Genomic DNA, 19,771 nt, shown 5'->3' on the forward strand with positions numbered 1-19,771 from the left:
CGTGAGCCGCAGGATTTGTATACCACTTCTGGTGAAGCATCACTAGATTTAATCAGTCTAGAGGAACACCTCCGACCCGAATTTTAGGGTATTTTTAATTTGAAATTTTACAATATCATTGAAGATATATGAAATATGGTATGGTAGCCATGCAAATGTTGAGCTTTATTGGTTTAATATGGTTCGGGTAAGCAAGAATGAGAATATCGGTAAATATAGAAATATCGAAGAATATTTTGATAAAAATATCAAAAATATGAAAATCATTACAAATTTATAAAAGTATTTTTAAAATAATAAAATAATAAAAATATAATTATTTTATAAGTGTAATTGATGTAAGTATGGTCAAGGATAATATTTATCAAATTTAAAATATGTATATTTTAAATTCTTTTAATATATTTATATTTATTTATTTTAAAAATTAAAAACTAATTTTATTAAAATATGTTTTATTATATTTTAAATAAAAAATTAAATCATTTCTAAGGTTTATATAAAATATTTTATTTGAGATTTAATTTTTAAAATTTAATACATATATACGGAAAAACTCTAAAAATGATAATAATAATAAATTGAAGCTATTTTAATAAAAAAAAATTGATATACAATATAATATATCTAATTTGGATAAATTAAAGTATACAAATGAAATGTTTATATTATATATATATATATATATATCCCACTTTTCCCTATTATATCTATTATTACTTGTTTTATAATTTCTTATAATTTTTTCAATATTTTTATGATTTTTTATCAATTTTTATATCATCTATAATTTTTATTTGAATTTTGGTCTCATTTTTAATTTCCTAATATTTTGATAAAACATATTTTCACAATTTCCGATATTTGAAACCCAATAATTAAAAAAGTCATTTAATATACAGGAAAATCTTACTAAAATATAGGATTGAGGAGGTGCCAAAGAGAAAAAGAAAAGAAAAAAAAGAAAGAGATAAAGAGTCGAATTTTGGCTATTTTTCCCAGAAATATATTCATTGATATTTTGATTATTTTCACTTAATTTAGCGATTTTATGTATTAAAGCAAAAATATTTTTACAAATGATTAAATATTTTTCACTTTATTTTAAATTTTTATTACATTTATCACTTTACTTTTTTATTTTAAAAATTGAAAAAAAAAAAAAAGGTTTTAATAATTTTAATAATGTATATAAACTGGTAAGAAAAAAAAAAATTATTGAACCAATTTTTTAAAGAGATTTCTAAATGGAACTTTCAAATAAAAAAAATATTTTATATGAATTCTTGTTTAAAATTTTTGAAGAGTTTAATTTTTTATTCAAAATGTAATAAAAATATTTAATTAAAATTCATAATTTTATTTACTGATTTTTATTTTTTATTTTTTTTTTGCAAATAAATGAATATTAATAGATTAAAAGGAATTTAAGATAATTTTAGTAGAAAGGTAAATATAGATTAATTAACAAAATTTTGAATAATTTTAATTTAAAATTATTTACTTTCAACACAATTTAAAAAACCCAAATTGGTTTAATTGTTGTGAGTGTGTTGGGCATTTTTCCTTAGATACAAAGGAGCAGCAGGCACTGGGTTTCATGGAAAGTGAAGGGCTGCGTGTGTATGGGTCATTATCACACAATTCCCTCCAAACAAGACCTATCAAAAGGGATCAAAAACCTTATCCCAAAAAATGGTAAGGTAGTGAACTACAGAGGCCTACAAGAGAGAGAGAGAGAGAGAGAGCAGTGGAGCTTTGGAAGCTATGGCAGCAGCCCTAAGCTCCCAATTTCATCCTACAACATATAGGAGTATCAAAAATGTCAAAACCAAGCAGCTTGTATCTTGCTCAATGCAGCAACCCTCTCAGAGCAACATCAAGGTATATTGCTTGAATTCTTTGTTTTGTTTTTCATGGGGGGAACTTAAATGGGGTAAAAACTAAGATGCCTAGCTTTTTAATTGATGGGGGAAGAGGTGGTTATAAATGGAGCAGCAAAGGAGATTGGAAGGGCAGCAGTGGTTGCAGTCACTAAAGCTAGAGGAATGGAGGTGGCTGGTGCTGTGGATTCTCACCTTGTGGGTGAAGACATTGGAATGGTATCTTATTCTTTCCTCTCTCACTTCTTCACTTCTATTTGCTTTTGCCCTTTTTCTTTCTAATCCTATTTTTTTTCGAAAAGGTATGTGGCATGGAAGAGGCTCTAGAAATGCCCATAATCAATGATCTAACCATGGTATTAGGTTCCATATCTCAGGTAATGTGCTCAACTTACAATTCACCCACTCCCTCAAAATTAAAGTGTACTGCATGAAAATGCTAGGATACCAATTTGATGCTATCGAATTTACAATCTCGGTCATTGAAAGTGTATGACAAAGTCTAGACTATTGGATGAGGGTATAAATACGTAAGACCAAAAACAAACAAAAACCATAAGTATAAAAGAATAGAACCAAGGTAGAAACAAATGGAAGACAATCAAGATAGAAAGTAATGGAATCAAATTGTACATATAACATGTTGTGATTGATTCTACCTTATCGTGTTTATGCTTCACTGATGAACTGTTTTTGGAATGCTAGCAGTCAAAAGCCACTGGGGTGGTGGTTGATTTCACTGATCCTTCTACAGTTTATGAAAATGTGAAACAGGTTCAACTTCTCTATTACTCAAAATCGTCCATTATTAACTTCCTGAATCTTTGCAGGAAGAGAAGGGAAGAAAAGGGAATTAGTGTTTGTAGACTGTTCTAAATAATATTTATTTTCTTCTTGCTAAATAGGCAACAGCATTTGGTATGAACAGTGTGGTTTATGTGCCTCGAATCAAACTAGACACAGTAACAGCATTATCTGCATTTTGTGAAAAGGCCAGCATGGTGAGCACAGGGTGAGATGGTTTACTTTATTTTTGTTTCCTACATTTTTCTTTGTCGGGTTTCGATAAAATCATCAAAGCAAGATTTTGTGTACCAGTTCCTTTGATGCACGGGGTTACTGTCTCAGGGTTGCCTGGTCGCCCCAACTCTGTCCATAGGATCTATACTCCTCCAGCAAGCTGCAATTTCAGCTTCTTTCCACTACAACAATGTTGAGATTGTTGAATCCAGGCCCACTCCAACTGTAAGATACATCCAAAATTAGCTTAATGTGAGGTTCCTAACAGTAATCTATCGCCATGGAATGAACAATCTAAATCAAGATTTAGAGAGAGAGATACCTTCGTAGGAGTTATTGAAGATACTGATTATTTTTTGTGAACAGGACTTTCCATCACCAGATGCAATCCAAATTGCTAACAACCTCTCAAACCTGGGCCAAATATACAACAGAGAAGACATTTCAACAGATATTTTGGTAAGGGAATCACAACTAAATCAATCTAAATAAGCTTATGTCAACAAAACCCAGGAGATCCATTGTTTTTTGAAATCTTTTGTGCTCTAAGGCAAGGGGTCAAGTTCTGGGTGAAGATGGGATCCGGGTCCATAGCTTGGTCCTTCCAGGCCTTCCATCTAGCACAACCGTCTACTTCTCCGGCCCTGGAGAGGTCTGCTTTCTGAGTTTACTAATTTGTCTTCATCTAGAAACTATTCAGTTAGTAGCATAATGATCTGATATACAAGCACTGCTGGCCTCAGGTTTACTCTCTCAAACATGACATCACAGATGTGCGGTGTCTCATGCCAGGCCTAATCCTGGCCATTAGAAAGGTCGTGCGGCTGAAGGTAACAATCATGGACATTTCATACCTTTAACCCATTCATTCTTCAGCCCTTGTTGAAATAAAACCTCTTTGTTGCTTTCTTTTTTCTTTGGCAGAATTTGGTGTATGGCTTGGAGAAATTTTTGTAGAGACCTGATGTTCTTCAATTTCTGAGAGTGGAATTTTAACCTTTCTACTCATTCAGTGGCCCTCCCTGATCATCCATCCTGTAAGCAAATATTGGACAGAAGAAGATTGAATATGATAATGGAAGGAGAGAGGAGGGAGATCTTTAAGCACTTTTCAGAAAGAAGTGTATTAGATCATTTTCATATAATGATGAGATGTAATTTGAGAAACCTCGCAGTTTTTTTGTACTTGATTTATGATTCAAACATGAGCAAGGCTTTTCAGATATCATAAAATGCAGTGTGATCAAAGTAGAGATATCTCCAGCAAGTAATTACTACTTCATAGACACAATTCACATGATTTTAAACTCATTCCTATTAACCTTACTATTTTTCCCAACAAACACAACCCCTTACTTAAGACTTACTTTACTCAGAAATAGAAATAAGGTTTCCCTAATAGTTAGGTGCATATAAGATTTCACTTAAAGTAATGCTGGACTTGAAATCCAAGTTGTGGGTCCTTTGTGAGACTCATGCAAGTATATGAAGCCTTCCTTTCACTTTGTCCTGCGTTTGATGGCTCTTGAGTTGATCCAACACTATCTGTTACGTGCTTCACCTAATCTGATATCTGGAGAATTCTTCTTGTAGTGCCCAACCTATCCCTGGTGAAAACAATAACTCACTCATTCTTTCTTCTACCCTGATTATCTTTCCCTTCTCCTCTCATCCAGTTCTTGGTTTTCCTCAAATTGTTCAGAAGGTATTTGCAGTAAACTAAAAGGTTCAACCTTTTCCACCTATTCTCCTTCATTTGCTCTAGTGTATTGATGATTTGTCAACAGCCCTTACTTTGACTAGAATAACAAATAAAAATGACCACCAGGCTTACAAGATGAAGGTAAACAGTAAACTATAAAGCATAGTTAACACCTGCATCTTTGTAGGATGTTACACTCCCCAAAGATGAATGATCCTTAGATAATGGATCCATGAGGTTGACATTATCCTCCACATTTGCATCATTTTCCACATGCTTCCCATTATAATTTTCAAGTACTACTGGTTGATCTTCCATCAATTCTTCCACAGTATCATAATCTTCAAAGATCTAAGTTCAGATCCAGCATGCAGCTCCAGATATGGCTTTTACAGTCTGACTATCCTCCTCCCACTTATTAGACCATTTGGTATAGTCTCCCTGAGATTCTCTACTGTAGCTTATTGGGTTTTTCACTAGAAGACTACATAAATAAAATCTTTTCTTGGATAGAGAAGTACTATCATATCTTAAATTACATCCATAAAGCTATCCCATAATGTAGACATCACAGGTTTTGTTACTAGTAGCAATATCATGTCATTGTAAAACAATGAATAATTGACAATTTATTGCAATCGCTTAGCTTAAGAAGAAAGCAAACACAAATTTCTCTCCAACAATCACTGCATAAATATTTCTTATGGTAATTCTTATACCGCCCAGCTAACCGAAGCAAAACGTATAGCCCAAATTAGTCATCTCTCTTTCTCAGTGTAGCATCACCCTACCCACCTTCTCTAATAGTTGCATGATGAAGTCGATAACTTGATGCTGATATTGCTCTAGGAAAGCTTGGATAATTGAATCGGTTATGCTATAATCTTGCATCCCTGCGCTGCCTTGGAATTGGACTAAATAGGTAGAAGGGAATTCAAAGCACAAATCCACATATATTTCCTTGCCAAATTCCAGTGAGGAGCCTTTCAGGACTTTCTTCGTATTCCTCATGATCAGTATGATCAGAATCAATTGATGCTTCAAAAATTTCTCCTTAAATTGAAACTGCACAAAATCGAATGAATTACTCAGATACTAAGCCTTTCAAGAAGGTCTTCAAGCTCAAATTCAAATTTGACTCATTTTGGTTATTGAACTCCAACTGATAATTTTGCTGAAGATTTTTTCCCCTTCTTGCGATGCTCTAGAAAAAATATATCTATATTAAGAACATGCAGTGAGAAGCACTATGGAGCACCTCCTGGAAAACAAAGGTGCCATCAGAAAATTGATGTTTTTCATGAATGATCTGAGTGAAAATTTTGATTATCAAGTTAAAGACATGCATGCTTGTCAAATACTGATGGTTTGCATGGATGACTTAAGTGAGTTTTGAATTACATATTAAAGACATGCAGGGTTTTACTTTTGTTTCTTGTGTTTTCTTCCTCCATTTTTGTAGCTGCTGGAAGTTTAAAAAACTATGAATTCCATTATGAGTTTTTGCATTTAGCATTCTTCTCACATGCACATTAATTTCTTAATGAATTTTCCATGAATGGAAGTGTGTCCAAAAGTAATGGAGTAATACCCATTTGTGAATTGCCCTTCCATAACCTATCACCCAGATGGCATGCACACACAAAAGAGAAGGAAAACAAGCAGCAAGGAGTGGTAAGGGGCCATGTCATATCGGGTTTGTGTCATGTTGAGGTAAAAAATAGTGAAATTTACTCAACCCAAATACAACCTATTTAATAATCGTGTCAGAATGACCTGACACGAATATGACTCGTTTATCACTTAAGTAACACAACACAACCTGTTTATTACATAGGTAACACAACATGAATCATCTAATAAATGAGTTAAGTTGAATTATGTATGGATTAACACAAATAACCTATTAACATGATTCTAACCCGTTAATACAATTCTAACCCATTAAACCTATTTAAAATTTAAAATTTATAAATATATTATTTTAAAATATTTTTTTAGTTGTTTTAGCTTTTAACTTTTAATTTTTTTAATCTTAATTAATTTAATTATTTAATTTTAATTATAATATTTTATAATATAAAAGTAAATTAAAATTTTAATCTAACACTTGTTTATGGTTTTATTTAATGTTTTAATTATAAAATATTTTCAATCTTATAATAAATCTATAAAATTTTGCTTAGTTATTTAATTTTTTTAACTATATGATATTCATAATTAAAAAATATTTTTAATTTTTTATAATTTTTAAATATATAAAATTAATAAATTTATATGGGTTAAATAGGTCATAAATTAAATAGGTCATAAACAGTTAGACGAGTTAAACAAGTTGAGTAGTCAAACCTGAACATGATCTGTTTAAACAGGTTGACACAGTTATAACTAAACCAAACCCACTAAAATTTCTGTCTTGTCAAAATTGCTACCCCTAGGAGCAGCATTTCCATTGTAAAATTGACTATAATGGTACATCAAGATGCATGGTAGAAACTTTGGAAATTGGACAATAATTCTCTAACCTCTAAATTTGTTAGCAACAGCTCCTATCCAGGCTCTATCTTTATCAGTATATGCATAATTCATGCTTGAAGCCAGGAGGACAAATCCATCAATCTTCTCCATCTCGTCGGTACCTTGGCTTGGAATTTGCGAAACTGGCTGCACCAAGAGAGAACAGGTACCCTTGGGGAGCATTTCCCAAAGTCCAGAATCTGAGACATTGATCAAACATTAATATTGCCCTCAGAAGATTTAAGGAAACAATTTATAGAAAGCTAGCTAGAAAAAAAGAAATAGTTTTTAACCAGTAGGCAAATTTGAGGACTTGAGTCGAGGCATCTAAAATTTTGTTTCCATTAACTGTTACTACCCAAGGTTGAATAAAAACAAAACTGAACAACAACTTGATCACACAAGACATTAAACAAACTGTCCCATCCTTAGATATAACCTGTTAGCATAGGGCTTGATAGTGCATGTATTTTTCTTTTTTGATAGGCAAATAGAATATTAATGAAAAGCATGGAACAAAAAAAGGGGTTCATCCATGCGCACATGTAGTATACAAAGCACACCACAAGACACACAATAGAGAAAGAAAATACAAACATAAATGCCACCTACACATACCAAAACGATCAATGAAATCCAAAAAGGAGGAATGACCCTACCATCTCCTCTTACAAAAAGAGTTTTGAGGAAGTGGTGTTTGAATGCCACTTTTGACTGTCAATCACCTTCAAAAGTCCTACTCTCTCTTTCCATACTCATTAGACTAGGCATAAAAGAGTCATCCTTCACAACTTCGTATATTTCTTTCCCACAGAAACTACCAAGCCATGAAGCAAGAGCTCCTTAACCCCTTTAAGCAGAGTCCATCTCACACAAAAAGGAGAATAATAAAGACCATAGACTACTTGCCCACTCACGATGAATGGGGATGTGATTGGTTGTTTCCTCCTTTTGTTTGCACATGCAACATCTATTCACTAGATAAGTTGATCAATAGTAAGAACCTTTCCTCATCTAGCCTCCAACAGAAAGAAGCACATTTTAGAAGGAGCAGCTGAAGTGCAAAATTTTTATTAGAGGGGAATCAAACAGAGTTCCCTAAGCATAGTGAAAGACAAAAAGAACTTCACAGAGAAATGTCCTTGGCTGTCCGCCATGCCAACTTATCCTTATAATTTTCTATTCTAGTATAAGGACAGACATGCTGCAAAAGAGCCTACACAAATGTCAACTCCCAATCCTGAAATTTCCTTCTGAATCAAAGCATGATTCAAAGTCACCGTATTGGTTCTCGACTTGGAAGTTACCAAGGCATATTGGTCTCCATAACTCAATTCAATATCATCAAATGATATGCAAAATATGCTAGCCAAAGTTCAAAAAAAAAAAAAATTAAATCTTTAAAAAGATTATGAAAATTATGAAAAAAATAAATACAATTAGATTAACTTAAAAAAATTAGTAGAATAAACTTCTACCACTTTTAATATTATTTAATAATATTAAAATTGAACAATCTTTTATTTCAAATAATTCATTTCGATGTCATTAAGTAAACTTCTATGCAAACTTTTTATACATTATTAATAATACTCTTTTATATAAATTATCATCATACAAAAATAAATTACCAAAAAATGAATGAATTGATTAATGTGGATAAATAATTGAACATATGAACTAATCAATTAATGTAGATAAAAACTTAGATATATTCCCAAATATGAAATAAGATATTTTGATAATAGTTAATACAATTTAATTAAGAAATGTTTAAATTTAAAATTTATCATAATTATTTAGATGACATTTAGTAAATCTTAAACATCCATCTAAACTATTTGATTACATAAATTTATAATAACTTATTAAATCATTAGTTTATCAATAATATAAAGCTATAGTTCATCAATATCTTAAAATAATTATATTTTTATCAAGTAATTACTAAAATGTATTCTAATATATTATTATTTTTAATTTTATAAATTCAATTAGAATATGAATTAATTTATTAATTTGTATATTCACACCCATATTCATATCCAAACCTTTATACCCATATTCACTATGACCATATAAATATCCATTACCCAATTTATATATTTATATCCCTAAATATCCAATACCATACCACATAAAATATTGAATACCCATGATCCATATCCATATATATAATTTTCCAAATCTTCTATAATAACCACATCGATCATCCCCAAATCTCCAACATCCTTTTCCTGATTCTTAATGCTCTCTCCTCTCTCCTTTGCTCAAGCCTCGAAATGATAATCACAACAAAGCACTACCAAATATGTTGCCAAAGGGAAAGCCAAGCCACGATTGGAGATATTGCCATAAAAAAATCTAATCCACCATCCAAGATGTTGACACCAACATGAACATATGGGTAGCCAGTGACAAAGAAGAAGAAGAAGGGGGATTTTGTGCCCCAACTCAAAGTCATTTTCAAAACTCAACCAAGTCAAGCTAGTCCTTTCAGTAAAACAACCAAGTTAGCATCGAAATGTTGTGAAATCGTAACTAAATTATAAAAATTGCCTTGAACCTAGCCAAGGCAAATATGACTTAGACGTGTCTGGTATGACTCAACCAATACTTTGAACCTTTTTTTTGTAGATAAATTTTTGTCCTCATTGGAACTTGAACCTAGAATCTCCCACAACCCTCAATAACCCTTTACCATGAATCAAGGCAACCAATGACCAAGCTTCCCCTCTTCTTCCACCTATAAATACGTGGAGTCCACCTAATGACAAACCTAAGATAATTACCTAGGGATAGGGGGCCTACAATTGGGTGATGGTGACTTTAAAATTTTTTCCAATTAAATTACAAGATTACATGTAATAATGAGCATAAAAAGAAAGAGTCAACAAAAAAATAAAAACAAGAATAATAATAAAGAGATCAAGAAAGAGTGCAAATTCAGCACAATCTTGCCTATATCCATAGCTTCAAGATCCAACCCAAGCCTCAATGCTGCACTATACAAAGGATCCTTCAAACCAAAGAATTTGTTAATACACACGTGATTTCTAGGTACCAATCAACATTTGCAACACCATAAGTGTTTTTCCAAAACTTAGAATCACTCTCTCATAGAGTATAATGAATTTGGAATCAAGAAAACACAAGAACCAGCTTAGAAAGTATTAGTATAATAGAAAAAATAGCTAGTCTCAATGTACAATAAATGAGATTTGCAAGTTCTTTTTTTCTTTTTTTTTTTGAACAATTGGATGCTTTGCAGGTGGTAGTTTATCCATAAATGATGTTCAAGAATATTTTATATAGGATTTTGACACAACATATTTTTCCAATGAACCAGTTGAACATCTGATGAGGATGAATATTCAAGATATATATCAAGAAAGGGAATTAGTATTAATTGTAATTAAAGTAGGATTATTATTACTTGGAATTAAATTAGGATTAATATTTTTTGGAGTCTAATTAGGATTAGCTAGTTGAGTTATAATATAATTAGAATTTGAGTCATGATAGGTTATTAGAGTCCTAGTAGAATAGGTTATTAGAGTCCTAGTAGACTTTGGATTTCTTAGAGAAGCCTATAAATAGGCTAATCAATGTAAATCAAAGGGATGAATTTTTTATGAATAATATTATACTTTCTTTCATTGCAAGGTTGCAACCCTCAATGGTGAGACTCCATTGATTTTCTTCTAGATGAGACTCCTAGAAGGCCTTAGTGAGACTCTAAGGTTTTCCATCTTTTCTTCATTGTTTCTTCTTTCTCTCTATTTCTTATCTTATAGTTTTCTCTACCACAAAGTTTATTCCTTGTTCCTCTCCTTACACCCTAAAAATAAAACCCTAGCCCACCTACCCTTGAGTGTAGGCAACCATCCTAGGGTTGTCCTACATCAACATCCAACCAGCCACTATGCATTAACTGCACTAGCAGGTAACAATTGAGACTTAGAGTGCTCAATCAGTTGACCACTTGTTCATTTGGTTGGTCATCTGCCATACACTACCAGAAATGCACTAACTGAGCAACTAGCACAACCAATTGGTTAACCACCCAAGTTGGAAACACAAAAAAATGTTGCCCAAGTGTCCTTCAACAATTTCAATTGGTTCGATTTGAAAATTTAAGATTGAAAAACCCTTTTTCAAATATCCTTTAGCCACAATTGGGTGATGGTAATTTAAATTTTTTTTCCAAATTACAAGATTACATCTTAATAATAAGGATATAGAGAAATAATCAATAACAAAAGTAGAAAACAATAATAATGAAGAGATAAAGGAAAGAGAGTGCAAACAAAGATTTTAATGTGGTTTTGCACAATCTTACCTACATCCATGACCTCAAGGTCGAACTTGAACCTTGAGATGCTATATTATAAGGATCCTTTAAACCAAAGAATCCTTTAATGTACTCTTAATTTCTAGACACCAGTGGACATTTACAACACCACAACTACTCCTCCAAAACTTAGAATCATTCTCATAAAGTAGAATGAATTTGAAATTAAGAGACCACAAGAACTAGTTTAGCAAGTATTACGTAGTAGAAAAGATAGCTAGTTTCAAGCTGCAATGAATGAGGTTTGCAAGTTTTAGTATAACTGCACTCAAAGTACTAAAACTCAAGGTTTGGACAATAGGATGATTTGCAATTGATATCTTATCTATAAATGAGGTTCAAAAGTCTTTAATATAGGATTTTTACATAATATAACTATTAAGAACATTTTCCCGACGAACAGGTTGATCACCTGGTCAACTATCCAACTAGCCCACTGCACATTAACTGTACTAACTAGTAACAATTGAGATTCAGAGTAATAAATCAGTTTACCACTTGCTTAGTTGTTTGGTCATTCACTAAACACTACCTAAAATGCACTAATTGAGCAACTAGCACAGGTGAACCGGTCAAATGATTGGCAAACCACCTAGTCAACCACTCAAGTTGGAAACACAAAAAATATTGCACAAGTGTCCCTTAATGGCTCAATTGGTTCAATTTGAAAACTTAAGATTAAAACACCATTTTTAATGATGAAAATGGATATCAAAATATGATTTTTTTTTTTTTTATCCTTCTATAAATCAAACTTTTTTTTGTATATATAAAAATCATCAGTAGTACATAAATAAGTTCTTTTAAAAAACATTTTAAAGAATTGATTCTTTTTTGTTCAAAAAATACTTCAATTTTAACAGTGAATTTTGAAGCATACTTATCCTCATTGATTAACAACTTGATCTAGCCTAAAAAAAGAACCAATAGATAAAGATTTTGAAAGAACCTTCTCTTGTAATTTTAGCTTCTTTACTTGCAATCGACCTTCTTCTTGATAAATCTTTAAGAGTGATTCAATTAAATTTGTTTACAATCCCAAACAATAATTAGATTTACAAATCATTTATTTGGTTATCATCAAAACTTAGGTAAACCATAACCAAAAACGATCCTTTAATCCTACCTTCCCACACCACACATCAAACCAAACCACCAAAAATTTGTCCTCATCACATTGCCTACCTCAAGGCTAGTTTCTACCAAAGATATCATCCCATGCTCAACTAGTGGCTTTCCAAAGACTTATCCCATAAGTGCCCCTCCCCATCCTACACCTCTCTAAACTTGCTCAAAATGACTCTTCTCTAGAGGTTATCATGCTCCATAGAAAGCCTTGAATACTAATTTCCTAAAATATTTCATTAAGAACAGAAGGATTTTTGCATCGCAGTCCACCTCCCCAAAGGTTTATGAGAGAAATAATCATCTTCCTCATCCTGCACCTCCTCAAACCAGCCGAAAATGACGCTTCTCCAAAGATTAGTATGTTCCATGACAAAACTTCAACACCATTTTCCTAATAATGCTTCATTAAGAAGAGAAAGATTTTTGCACCTCAGCCCACCCCATTAGCTTTTAAGGAGCATATGGAAGCCTGTCACCAAGTAAATTTTCCTCTCTATATACCACAACAACACCTCCCCTTGGGAATCACAAAGACAGACAAGAAAATATATACTAGTAAACTTGAAATAGTGTTCTTGAGTAGTGTAAATATCTCTCCCTTCGACAGAAATTGCCTCTTCCAAAAAGCAAGTTTCTTCTTAAACCTTTTTTCCACAAGATAACAAATGGAGGACTGAAAAGGAGCAGCTAGAGGCAAACCTAGGTAAGTAGAAGGCAAGGGCTCTTGTTTTCAACCAAACCATGATGCAGGCTAGTCTAAGCCCATTATATTTCCTATTGAATCAAGCTCACTTTTGCCAAGATTAACTCTAAGTCCTGAAACCAATCAAACCAAAAGAGCACCCAACTTGGATATAGTAACTGCTTGCTATTGGACATAAAGAGTAGTAAAGAGTATCATAGGAAAATAGGAGATTAGAGATCCCCGCACCTTCAGCCCTGCTTCCCCTGACCTTGAATCCACTAATGAAACAACCCTCCTCCATTTTACAAATCAAACAACATAACATTTCCATGAAGAGAACAAATAGATAAGAAGAGCCCTATCACAAACTTGTTGAGTTTTGGAAGAAACCGGTAGGGATCCCATTGACCAACACTAAAAATCTCACCATAGGGATACAGTTTTTTATCCATCCATCCATCCATCTATTTTCTTTTACCTAAAACTCATTTTTGTGCATAACAAATAACAAAAAATTTCAATCCACATGATTATAAGCTTTCTCAATATCCAATTTACATACCAAACCACTCTTCTACTTTTCAATCTCAAATGAATGGTCTCATTAACAATCAACACTGCATGTGAATTCTATCTCCCCCATACAATAGCATTATGAGAATAAAAAGATCAACCTTCTTCTTCAACCTAAGCAACCCCTTAGCCAAAAAGGTTAGATAAACCACACACCAAGCTTATTGGCCTAGGCATTTTTATATCCTCTGCCCATGTCCTTTTAATGTACCAGAACCAAGAAAGTAGCATTAAGATTTTGGAAATGTCCCAAGATTGTGAAAATCAAAGAAGTTCAAAACATCTTCTCTCAATGTGGACCAGCGCTTAGGCCATCAAGCTATGGAAAAGCCATATGGGCCTGGTGCTTTTTCACTACACAACTCTACAAAGTTGTCACCACCTCCTCATTAAAAGGGCCCTTTCTAATATCTCTATCTCTAGGAGTTTGAGGCTTAACCCCTCCATTCCAAGTCTCTGGTCCCTAGGACTCAAGTAAAGAAGTTCAAGGCCATCTGGTAGTATGTATTTCTGTTTTCACTCTCTTGAAAACAGAAATCACATCTGGCATTAGACAGTAACAATGACTCTAGGAGCAAGCTGATGTTCATTGCCAAGCCATTCTCTTTACAACATCTAAAAAAAGCAAAGAAATATTGCTTCTGTAAACAATAGGGATTTCTTTGCTTGATAATAACATCAGGCCTTGATTTGCTTCAGTGGGTGAGTGGATAGATTCAACTCTTTCCAACCTCAGCTGTAATGTCAATTTCCAACATCAAGAAAACTAAAGCCATTGCATGTGAAACTTGAAAGGGGGCAAACATCTTATAATACTTTAAGAACATTATTATATTTTCTACTACCACCCCAGGAAAGATTATTTCCTATGATGAAGACCTGGAAAAAAAGCCAATATATCCTATACCTGCACTCTGAGGAAAATAGAGGGTGTCCTTCAAATCAGAGAGGCCAATCTTCTCAATCTCTTTCTCAACCCAATCAAGAACACGAGCTTTTGATACATCATCCGGTGTGTTCCAGTAGCCACGCACGCATAATGCACCTCGAATTGATATAAGCTGAAAATTGAGACAGTAAAGTTCCAAAAGCATTTGATACTTGAAAAGGAAACAAACTTCATAAATACATAACTGACTTCTCATCGAAACTACTATAATATCACCTTTTACAACTTCAATTCCAACAAATAGTAGTTAATCATGGGATATACCACAGCAATGGTGTTTGTGTTCCGCAGCAAAATGTATGTTGCCCAAGCCAAGTCCTCTTTCAGGATATCTGAAATATTTTGTGTCATCACAAAGATTTGCTCAATGCCTTCCGGAAGAGTTGTTTGATCCACAGGAGCAGCGCCCTGCACAATGCTCGGACTTGTTCACATTTACATATAGAATTTAAGGTCTCATGGCCTTTGAGGAAACTAAGGGATATCCTCTAGATGGAGCTGAAGGCAGTATCAGAGCTCCCTAAAGACTGGGTTGCTACTATGATCCTAAGCCACATACCATATATTTTAGGTTGTACCAATAAAAAATGGGTATTTGATTAAAAGGGTTATTGAAAACACAAGTTTGGAAAAATGACCTTCCTCTTCTAAAAACATAAAATATAGCATTTTTGGACAAAAACACCCCTTAACAAATTTTTAATTCCTATCTCTCATCAAACTTTTAGGATAAAAGGTTTAAGAGTAAAAATGTTAAAATGAGGTTATATATATATATATATATATATATGCAATTTTCAATACAACAAAGTTATTTTCAATACAAAAAAAAAGGTTTCATGGTCCAGATGAAATAGTAATCCTCAAACAAAATAGGGCTCAGCCTCATCAATTGAGGAACATACTTGGCTTTTCTAAACGAAAACTAGGAATACATTCCACAAGACAAAACGAAAACTAGGATCCTGAATTGGCACAAAAATAAAATAATAGAAAAATCATAACCCATTTTTTTTTTATCTTTATTACTGAAAAATACAGGAAAAGGGAAAGGAAAACAACAGGCTCAGCAGAGAAATCAATAGGATCCATGCGGTCTCTAATGAGCCAAATAGTAGTACTACCAGGCTTAACAGTGTCGTTTTCCCTTCTATTCATTTACTGAAAAATGAAAAAAAAGCCAACAAAAACCCGATATTTATTCTATTTCTTGTTCCAATGATCTTCTGAGCAACCAAACAGATGGCAATTAGAAAGATCACCTTAAGAAATTTTCCCAGGTAGGGAAGCACCACAGAGAATGCTGCCAGACAAAGCCCCAAAGCCTCCGTTCTCTAGACAACCAAACAAAAATGAAGAGAAAATTGAATCCAACCACAAAAATCAACACAAACTCATCAACTCTACAATCTAGGACAAAAGTTCCTCACAAGCTGTGCTGCAGTAATGGTGTTGAGGTCCGAACCCACAAAGTGGTTCAACAGTATAAAAGACCCGAACCCGTACCCGATCCATCTGGGCAAATAGGACTCATCAAACCCGGGTATCCCTGGATCCACAAAAGCACAAATGAGAAGGATTCTAGAGAGAGGGAGAAAGGGAAGGTGTGCTATGCTCACCGAGAGTGAAACGAAGAACAGAGAGGTTGAGTTGTTGCTGTTGATTTGACGCAGAGATTGACTGGAATTTTCGGGTGGTGTTGATCGTGGAGACTGGAAGATGGGAGGACCGAGCTTTGGCCGGAAATGACGGAGGTTTTAATGGAATTAACGGCTTCCAAATAACACCGTTCATTTTCTTCCTGGTGTTTGGGCAGCGAGAAAATTCGGGGTTTCGCCGAAAACTGGGGATTTGGTTACCGTGATGCATAGGTGTTACTCTATCTCACCTGGACCCAATCAGAAGATGACAAGTGTACAGCAGTTGATATATCCTTGGATTTTCTTTTTAAAAAATATAAAATAATTCAAAAATTACCAAAATATTCAACTTCAATGAAGAAAATATATTGTAAATTCTATATTGAGATTATGATACAAACAACTTGGATGGAGACATAAGATTTAATCTAAAATATAAATAAATAAAAACAAAATATTATCTATATAAAATAATAAGACACAAGTTATATATGTGACATAATCAATTTGTCATGCAAATAAATATAAAAAAATTATTTTTTAGTATTATAAGACTTATTTGCACCCAGGACATACAATCTTTCATGTACGCAATAATTAATTTTGTCTAATGAACTCCAAATATAAAAACGAAAATGTTTAATGTCTATTTCTGTCTAATTTATTGCAAAATTTTAAACATAAGAACACATATATTTGAATCTGAAAATTTTGTTTATTGAAAATATACCTTGATTATAGAGAGTTGATGAATACAAGTTGGTTGACAGAATACGTATGACTCAAATTGATGAATACAACAGACTGAATGAGGAAAATTGCAAGAGATAAAAATTTTAAACTCTTGATTTTTCACTATCTCAAACTCTCTCTTTTTCACCTCTTCAAGCTCTTTTACCTCTTTTGCACTCTGCCTAATGAAGAGGGATGTGGCTCTATTTATAGATGATGAAGTCAAACTTGAATCTATCTTGAATCTTCAATATTGAAAATTTTGAAATCCATCACATGTAGAGACAGTTGTAGCAATGAAGTCTGCAGAGGGAGAATATTTTTTCTTTTCCTTGTCAGGGACTCAAGAAGAGAAAAAATTCTCTTTGTTTTCCCATTCTCCACGTTGCTTGCAAAGTAGTAGACAAATTCTACTACTATTCATGACTTTTGACTTATTATTATTATTATTATTATTATTATTTTACTGGATAAACACAAGGGAACAAATTTACAAATATATAGATGTACAAAAGATTCTTGAAATCTTTTATCTGGATTGACCCATAGGTTCTCCATAAAGGATTAACTCAGGCTCTACGTATGAATCATCTGATAAAACTGCATCTTTAGTTTCTTCATTTTCTTGATCTCCAAACTGTTTAAGGGTTTGAATGAGTCATTGACGATATTGCTCTAAATTAGTAGTGGTTGCTAATGAAGCTTGACATTTGCTTTTCAAAGTTAGAAATTCTTCTTGAGTCGGTCCTTGAGAATAACTAGTTGGATCTTTTGAATTTGATGATCCTGGCCTTGTTGAAATTAATTGCAAAATCTTCTGTTGACATACAAAATCATGATTGAATTTGTCCCACCATTTGATGTTGAATTCTCTAGAAATAGATAATGGAAATGGAGGAGGTTGCTCTTACTTCTTGATAATATTCCATGAGAGAATCCATGGAATTCTTAATCTCGAACAGAAAGTCAGGAGTCTAGGCTGAGTGATAGACTGAGATGAAGTCTTGCTCTTATAGAAGTTGAATTTTTCTTGAATTTCATAAGGAAATATGGAGTCTAGTAGACCAAAGAAAGTCCACCATTTTTTAAACCAAGCAAAAAATTTGGTATTGCAATTTCTTGAAAATTGGATGAACCAAGAATGCTGGTAGCTTTGTAAATAAAACATATTATACCAAGCATCCATATAGTCTATGTAATTATAGCTCATGGGATGAAAAGGTTAACTAAAAGCCTTGCAAGTGAAGGGTTTTTTATTCCAATCAGCAATGATCATGACTTTGAGAATTTGACATTTGGAAAAAGCAATCCTCTGAGGATTGTTTTTATCAGTGTTATGAGTAATTTCAGCTGAATCAGTGTCCACCAAGATGAACTCATAAAATTGATGAGTTTTCAAAGGATCGTTTGAATTGAAGTTAACTCCTTGAGGAAAGATATAAGGAAGAATTTTAGGAATCTCTTCATAATTGAACTCTGACTCAATAAAAGTAATTTCTAAGGTTTTGGGTTTTTTGACATGTTGACTATAAGAAAAGGAAGGAGAAGGAGACTAAGAAGGAGAAGGTAATGTTGAAATAGTGTTAGGGTTGGATTGTCTCTGCACATCAATATTTTTAGGGGTTGATTTAGAAGCTTGAATAAAACTTTTTGAAGGTTGAAGAGGATGAAAATATGGACTCAACACTTGAAAGGAATTTGATGTTTGTAAAGGAAAAGTAGGACGAACATTTGAAAAGTTTGAAATCATGGCATAGGAAGCTTTGGTTTTCTTGGATGATGAAGGTAGTTGAGGCCTAACATGAGTGCCCATTAGGATGGAAAAGGATTCTTACATTGCAAAAAATCTTGAGTAAGGAAGTCAGGAAGGGAATTCAACTCTTCTTTGATAAATTCAATTTCAAAATCAAAATTTGAAAGTAAAGCTTGCCATTTTGCAAAAATTTGTTTTGAAACTAAATTTTTAACATCTTTTTATAAAATATCTTTTGCAGCTTTGCAATCAATTTTCAAAAGAAATTTTTTATTTATCAAATCACTTTGAAATTTTGAAATACATAAAACTATGGATAAAACTTCTTTTTTGACAGTTGAATAATTTATTTGAGCGCCTAACCAGATCCCTGAATGATATCTAACTATATGCACTTGATTGTTATATTCTTACTTTAATATGCCTCCATAACCTAAATTAGATGCATCTGATTCTACAATAAGCAATGCATTTGGATGAGGGATGTTGATGCATGGTAAACGTTTGACTCTTTGTTTAATTTCTTTGACCAAACTAGTATGATGCTCAGTCCACGCAGGAGCATTTTTTCTAAGTCTTTTGTATAAGGGTTCACAAATGATTCTCAAATCTTTGAAGTAATCAGAAGCATAATTTAAACAACCTAGAAATCTTTGCAATTGTTTTTTATCTTTTATTTCATCAGGAAATTTGTCAGCAAATTCTATTGACCTTTGAATAGGTTTGGTTTTTCCTTGAAAAATTTCATGACCTAAAAATCTAATCTTTGTTTGAAATAATTTCATTTTTGGAGCATAACAAGTCATTCCATTTGCTTTAATGACATTAAAAAAAA

The 19,771-nt window shown here is 32.9% G+C and overlaps 2 protein-coding genes across 3 annotated transcripts; one reads left to right on the plus strand and one right to left on the minus strand.

Annotated features, from left to right (window-relative positions):
• Nucleotides 1-1,693: 1,693 nt before the first annotated feature.
• LOC100241926 (putative dihydrodipicolinate reductase 3, chloroplastic-like) lies at nucleotides 1,694-4,154 on the plus strand. 2 transcript variants are annotated; one of them, XM_002274666.4, is made up of 10 exons: nucleotides 1,696-1,884; nucleotides 1,980-2,102; nucleotides 2,186-2,260; nucleotides 2,592-2,657; nucleotides 2,789-2,884; nucleotides 3,012-3,128; nucleotides 3,270-3,362; nucleotides 3,454-3,555; nucleotides 3,647-3,733; nucleotides 3,828-4,154. In XM_002274666.4, the coding sequence occupies exons 1-10, from the start codon at nucleotides 1,768-1,770 to the stop codon at nucleotides 3,858-3,860; spliced, it is 909 nt and encodes a 302-aa protein (XP_002274702.1). In that variant the 5' UTR covers nucleotides 1,696-1,767; the 3' UTR covers nucleotides 3,861-4,154. The 2 variants fall into 2 exon arrangements, with proteins under 2 accessions (XP_059599432.1, XP_002274702.1); XM_059743449.1 differs by lacking the exon at nucleotides 3,012-3,128 and having other exon boundaries at nucleotides 1,694-1,884; nucleotides 2,789-2,895.
• LOC100252183 (protein COFACTOR ASSEMBLY OF COMPLEX C SUBUNIT B CCB2, chloroplastic) lies at nucleotides 3,453-16,695 on the minus strand. Its single transcript, XM_019225975.2, has 7 exons — nucleotides 16,431-16,695; nucleotides 16,242-16,360; nucleotides 16,074-16,145; nucleotides 15,076-15,219; nucleotides 14,770-14,923; nucleotides 7,131-7,322; nucleotides 3,453-3,938 (listed from the first exon to the last, which is right to left on the minus strand). Exons 1-7 carry the CDS (start codon nucleotides 16,678-16,680, stop codon nucleotides 3,913-3,915), a joined length of 957 nt encoding a protein of 318 aa, XP_019081520.1. The 5' UTR covers nucleotides 16,681-16,695; the 3' UTR covers nucleotides 3,453-3,912.
• Nucleotides 16,696-19,771: the final 3,076 nt, after the last annotated feature.

The sequence above is a fragment of the Vitis vinifera genome, chromosome 16, assembly GCF_030704535.1.
Source record: "Vitis vinifera cultivar Pinot Noir 40024 chromosome 16, ASM3070453v1".
NCBI lineage: Eukaryota > Viridiplantae > Streptophyta > Magnoliopsida > Vitales > Vitaceae > Vitis > Vitis vinifera.

Coding starts and splice junctions, on each gene's coding strand:
- LOC100252183 (XM_019225975.2), bottom strand. CDS start 16,680: ATGCATCACGGTAACCAAATCCCCAGTTTTCGGCGAAACCCCGAATTT. Junction 16,361..16,430: donor TGTTCTTCGTTTCACTCTCG/GTGAGCATAGCA, acceptor TTGTGGATCCAG/GGATACCCGGGTTTGATGAG. Junction 7,323..14,769: donor CTATTTTCCTCAGAGTGCAG/GTATAGGATATA, acceptor TCAATGTCTCAG/ATTCTGGACTTTGGGAAATG.
- LOC100241926 (XM_002274666.4), top strand. CDS start 1,768: ATGGCAGCAGCCCTAAGCTCCCAATTTCATCCTACAACATATAGGAGT. Junction 2,261..2,591: donor TATTAGGTTCCATATCTCAG/GTAATGTGCTCA, acceptor GAATGCTAGCAG/TCAAAAGCCACTGGGGTGGT. Junction 2,885..3,011: donor TTTGTGAAAAGGCCAGCATG/GTGAGCACAGGG, acceptor TTACTGTCTCAG/GGTTGCCTGGTCGCCCCAAC.